This window comes from Leptonychotes weddellii, chromosome 7 (genome assembly GCF_054177405.1).
Source record: "Leptonychotes weddellii isolate Sample4059 chromosome 7, ASM5417740v2, whole genome shotgun sequence".
In the NCBI taxonomy this organism is placed as follows: Eukaryota; Metazoa; Chordata; class Mammalia; order Carnivora; family Phocidae; genus Leptonychotes; species Leptonychotes weddellii.
Genome location: NC_138375.1, coordinates 126666465 through 126672352, shown reverse-complemented (window position 1 = coordinate 126672352; position 5888 = coordinate 126666465). Strand labels below are relative to the sequence as shown.

General features: G+C 44.3%; 1 protein-coding gene across 1 annotated transcript in view; it reads left to right on the top strand.

Annotated features, from left to right (window-relative positions):
* The first annotated feature begins 1161 nt into the window (after positions 1 to 1161).
* The window catches only part of HSD17B4 (hydroxysteroid 17-beta dehydrogenase 4), a 78390-nt gene continuing 73663 nt past the window's right edge, over positions 1162 to 5888 (top strand). The window contains exon 1 of the mRNA XM_081825623.1: positions 1162 to 1354. Within this exon, the coding sequence (XP_081681749.1) occupies positions 1297 to 1354 (58 nt within the window). The 5' untranslated portion in view covers positions 1162 to 1296. The remainder of the gene's footprint in view (positions 1355 to 5888) is intronic.

The following is a 5888-nucleotide window of genomic DNA, read 5'->3' as shown; positions in this document are numbered from 1 at the left end:
ATATATATCACACACCTTCTTTATCCACTTAACAGTAGATGGGCATTTGGGCTTCCATAGTTTGGCTATTGTTGATAATGCTGCTATAAACATCAGGGTGCATATATACTCCTTCCACTGTGTATTTTTGTATCCTTTGGGTAAATACCCCGCAGTGCAATTGCCTCTAGCCAAGTACTAACACTAAGGCAGTTGAGTTTCTTGAGCAAGGTCATTCTGCCTGCCTCCAGTATTTGTCAATGGGCTGCAAGTTGTAAGGAGATTTAATTTTTTTAAAAAAATTTATTTATTTATTTGACAGAGAGAGACACAGCGAGAGCAGGAGCATAAGCAGGTGGAGCGGGAGAGGGAGAAGCAGGCTTCCCGCTGAGCAGGGAGCCCGATGCGGGGCTCGATCCCAGACGCTTAATGATTGAGCCACCCAGGTGCCCCGGAGATTTAATTTTTCTACCTTTCTTTTCCCTTTTTTCTCCACATCACTATTAGCAGACCTGTGCAGATTTATCATGGTTTAATCATGATGCACTGTTATGAAAGGTTTACCTTTAATAACTTTGAATAGCTCTGGAGGAACTTATTCATCTGGAAACTTGTGCCTACTATCCATAGATGCTTAATAAATGTTAAATGAATGAATTACAACATATGACCTTTCTCAATATTCAGAAGCAAAGATCATTTAGAAGCACTTGTTAAAAGCTTTTTTTTTTTTTTTTTTTTTCTTTTGGCCCCAGAGATTCTATTTGGGAGGTCAGGGTGAGAGGGTTCAGGACTCTCTGTTTTTGACAGTTCTTGGATGATTTTCATGCACGAGATTCATGGATTACATTCTAAGACATCTTTACCCATTGGTAAAGGGTGCCTTTTTCCCTTTAGGGTTTATGTCTGAAAGCTATTTGAGGATAGGGGCTGCCTCCTATTTCTCTAGGCTAGCGTCTAAGTCCAGAAAACACTTGTTGAATGAAGGACAAAATGATGGGAGAATGGATGTACGCTTGGTGCCGTGTCAGCCATTTACCACACAGGTCCTAGAGGATCCCATTACTTCTAACAGCGAAAGTGGCCCTTTGAAGTCAAACCTCTTGAGGAGGCTCTCCTAGCCCCTGGACTACATTTCCCAGAGTTCCAAGGGATTCCTGCGCAGGCGCACTTGGAAGACTGCGGCGTCCTTTTCCTTCCCTGAAACTCGCAGGTCACTCCCATCCCCTCACCTCCACTCACTCTTTCCTCCGTGTCTCGCAGTGCGAGCTGCAGCTGTTCGGCTTGTGTGTGTGTCTGTCGCAGCAAGCTGGACTCATGGCCTCGCCCCTGCGTTTCGACGGGCGGGTGGTCCTGGTCACCGGCGCGGGGGGAGGTGAGCACGCGAAGGCCGCAGGGCGGACGCCGGCCTAGCTCTTGCGCCCGGAGCCCCCCTTTTCGTCCCGGGATACGCGCGCAGCCGCAGCTGCAGCCCCAGCGGCGGGGCTGCGGGCAGCGTGGGGCGGCGAGGAGAGGCGGCTTGGAGAACCAGCCAGGGGTCCGGTGGGCAGGGTGGGAGGACGGGTAACGGCAGTGTTCGAGGAGCCGACTCTGCCGAGGAGGGAGAGGGGGGCCTGGCCAGCGTTGAGTCACATAGTCCCGTGCAGCTCCCCGAGGCCCCGGGTCCTGCAAGAGAGAGGCCGGGCCGGGCTGTGGTTGGCGGGACTCGATAAAAGTTCTCACTGATGCTCGATCGCCTCTCTTCTTGCCTGTCTTAGGCCTCTGTCAAGTAGACTAGACCTCAGAGGGCCCTACGCGGCGGGAATCACCCCCAGAGGAGTAGGGATGTCAGCCCCTTGCCTTTGAAAAGTCAGCCGTGCAGCGTTTCTCTTCCTCTTTCGGATGGTTTTAAGTTCTTGAGAGGTTCTTCTTTAGAGAGGGGATCTGATAAGAGTCTTCTCCTTGGAGTTTGTATGCTTATCAAGCCAAGCACTGTACTGGACTGACTGGAGTCTTGGTGCGAGTTGTAAATTCAAAATGCCTACGGGAGTCAGGCAGGTGCTAGGGTGGGGTAGGGACAGTAGGAACTGGGGAACAGACATATTTCTGAAGTGCGCCAGATCTTCTAGGTTTCAGGAGAAACAAAATGGAGATTTGTTATGTGAAATAACCCTATTCTTGAAGGAGAAAAAAAAATGAAAACCGCTCATACCCATGGTGATGCTCTACAGTGCGATTTTTCGCTATTTCCCACCAGCAGGTGATCTCTCTAACCCCCAAGTGTTGGGATCTTGACCTTCCTTGCCTTTGATTCCCACTGGTGGTACCTTATATCTAGAATAGACCTAAAGTGTAATTAATTTAAATTGTGTATTAAAAGTCACAACAGTGGAATTCTGTTAATCCATTTGTAGCTACATCTGCATTGATAGAATGGATTCTAATGCCACCTTTCACAAGGTGCTTTTAGTATTAATTGGTGGCCAAGAATTTTATACTCATAGCTATATTCATCCTAAAATGATCATATGTCTTTGGAAAACTTTTTTTGTTTTGTTTTTTAAAGTAGGCTCCATGCCCAGCATGGAGCCCAATGCGGAGCTTGAACTGATGACCTTGAAACTGAGACCTGAGCTGAGATCAAGAGTTGGTTGCGTAACCAACTGAGCCATCCAGGTGCCCCTGGAAAACATTTTGTTTACACTTTACTTTTGATGGAAATAATTAAGTGATGCACTCTGTGTTTTAAGCCTGTTTAAACAGTGAGTGATTCACAGTATGAAATACATTTTGCACCATGACCCAGGACACCCATACACCGTTCATGACATGATACATAGTAAATGAAGTGCACTCTAAAATTTTCTGTTTCATTAAGTAAATGCACATTGCAATGTACTAAATTGATTTTATGAATCATTAATGAGTTGTGAGTAGACAATTATGGACTTAGGACCTCCTGTTTATAGAGTCCTGCAGACTTTCCTTTGCCTGGATTATGGTACAGTCGCTAGCTCTTGTTGATCTGAGGGAGAAATACAATTTTGTAGTGAAGTTGAGACTGTCCTAGGTCATCATTGAGGAAGGGAGACAGAGATCAAGTTGCAGTCCTATAAGGGAGACTGTTGTCCTTGAGGTCTTGGGTTTCTCATTTAGAGATTCATACCCATAGAACTGAGGCAGTGATGAACGTCCCAGGAGGGTGTCCGTGAATGCCTGCTGGGCCTGTGTCTGAGAATTAGTCTGACTCCAACCCACTCCTATTCTACAGATAAAGAGAAATATATCAGGGCGCCTGGGTGGCTCCGTCGGTTAAGGTCTGCTTTTGGCTCAGGTTATGATCCCAGGGTCCTGGGATCGAGTTCCGCGTCGGACTCCCTGCTCAGCGGGGGAGCCTGCTTCTCCCTCTCCCTCTGCCTGCCGCTCCCCCTGCTTGTGCTCTGTCTCTCAAATCAATAAATAAAATCTTTTAAAAAAACAGAAATCTATCTGCCCTATTTAGATGCTGTTGTTTAGCTTGAAATATAGATAAGTTTAATGGGAGACCTGGAAGGAGAGTTATAGAATTGTCCAGACAATTCTCTGCTTATCAAGCCAAGCACTGTACTTTGACTGGAGTATTTTGCCGTGATTGGTGGTATTACAGGGGAATGACAGGGTATAATAGCCATTTATTGATTGACTAAAGTGGTTGTGGGGGATGTAACTTGAGAGCGGAGGATTTGGGCCATGGAAGAAGGAAGGAAGTCCAGCCATTTTGGATTTCAGATGGTTCTGAGACAGCAGATGTTGGATCTGGAGCTAGTGAGAGTGTGTGAGTAGCTGGAGATTCTGAAGTCACAGGGGAGATGTTGAAGTCATTTGAATTCCTTCAGTTGGTAAAGCTGGAAAGGGAAATAGTCTAGGAAGCTATTTTCAGGGGCTTTGTTGTTAACTTTAGAGTGTAAACCACCTAACCGTGAATGAGCAGTCTGAGTTAAGAATCAATTGAGATTTGACAGTGCTAAAGAAATTAAGGTCAAATAAAAAAAAAGAGAGAAATGGGGGAGGAAGGGTGATTGGCAGTGGATTTAGGTGTGGGTGAGAATTAGGAGAATTAAGAAGGTGTGGGAGAGGGCGCCTAGTTGGCTCAGATGGTTAAGCATCTGCCTTCGGCTCAGGTCATGATCCCAGGGTCCTGGGATCGAGTCCTGCATCGGGCTCCCTGCTCAGCGGGGAGCCTGCTTCTCCCTCTGCCTCTCTTTCTCTCTCTCTCTCTGTCTCTCATGAATAAATAAATAAAATAAAATCTTTAAAAAAAAAAAAGGTGTGGGAGAATTAAGAGATTATGACAAAATGGAGGCTGTTGGATTTAACTTTTTGTGCATTTGACTCTAAAGCTGTGCTGGGTGTTGTGGGAAAGACAAAAGAGTGACATATTCAATCTCACCCATCAACGACCTTCTAGTTTAATTAGGGAGGCGGACTAATGGACATAAAGTATTTAAATAATGTTTAAACACAATATTAAAACATGCAAGGACCCTTCCTAATCTGCTAATGAATTAGTGGTGTTGGAGGGAAAAGAAAGGAGACTGTCACTTTTTACTAAAGCTTACTTTATTACTTTATTTGCAGATTTATGTATAGTTTATATGGGCCTTGATGATAAAGGAACATCACTGACATTATCTTTTGAGAGAACTATATAACTTGATTTTAAGTTGAGACAATTCTCTGATTAAATTAGGTCACTCTCTCTACCAGAGACCCACCCCATTCCTTTCATCTGATGATTTTCTACTGTGTTACCATTAATTTTGCATTCTGGGATTTCTGGTCATAAGCGTTTGATTTCCTTAAAAGCACAATGTTTAGAACACGTGATTCAGCCTTGATCTGATAAGATATGAGAAGACTTGAGTTATTTGTATTGGCTAAAGACTTTTTTTTTTTTTAATTTATTTGTCAAAGAGAGAGAGAGAGAGCACAAGCAAGGGGAGAGGCAGAGGCAGAGGGAGAAGCAGACTCCCCGCTGAGCAGGGAGCCCGATGCAGGGCTCCATCCCGGGACCCTGGGATCATGACCCGAGCCGAAGGCAGACACTTAACAGACAGCCACCAAGGCGTCGGCTGAAGACCCATCCCCCACCCCCCTCCCCTCTAGAACCCTCAGTTTGTTTCTCAGAGTCTTCTTTATTCTAAAATAAATTATTTGGTCATATCTTTCAGTTTTGGATAACTTTATATTTCGGGTTCTTTTTAGAAGAGTCTGATACTTTAGCGATCTCAGTTTGTTATTTGTATGCTTCTTTATCAATTTAAATTAAATTTAAACTACTAATTAAATTTATCAGGTAATTTAAATTAAAAAAATGTATACATGTTAAAGCGATTTAAATAATATAAAGGGCGCCTGGGTGGCTCAGTCGCTAAGCGTCTGCCTTCAGCTCAGGTCATGATCCCAGGGTCCTGGGATCGAGTCCCACATCGGGCTCCCTCCTCGAGGGGAGGCCTGCTTCTCCCTCTCCCACTCCCGCTGCTTGTGTTCCTGCTCTCGCTGTCTCTGTCTCTATAAAATAAATAAATAAAATCTTAAAAATAAATAAATAAATAATATAAAAGTAAGCCTTCCACTCTTGGTTGCTAGTCACACAGTTCTGTTCCCCAGAGGTAGCCTCTTAATTGCTAGTTTCTTATATATTCTTCCTGAGATATTCTATGCTTCTAAAACCTATATAAGTATATGTATATATTTTGGATAACAAATTTGCACCTTGTACCTTTGAGTCAGAACTAAATATTTTTTGTATTTGGTAACTGTGTAGGCAAGGTTCAGTACAGGATATAGAAATCAGTAGATATTTGAAGCAGGAAAGGATTTAGTACATGTATTTGGGGGGTGCCTGGCTGGCTCAGTTGGTAGAGCATGTGACTCATAATCTCAGGGTC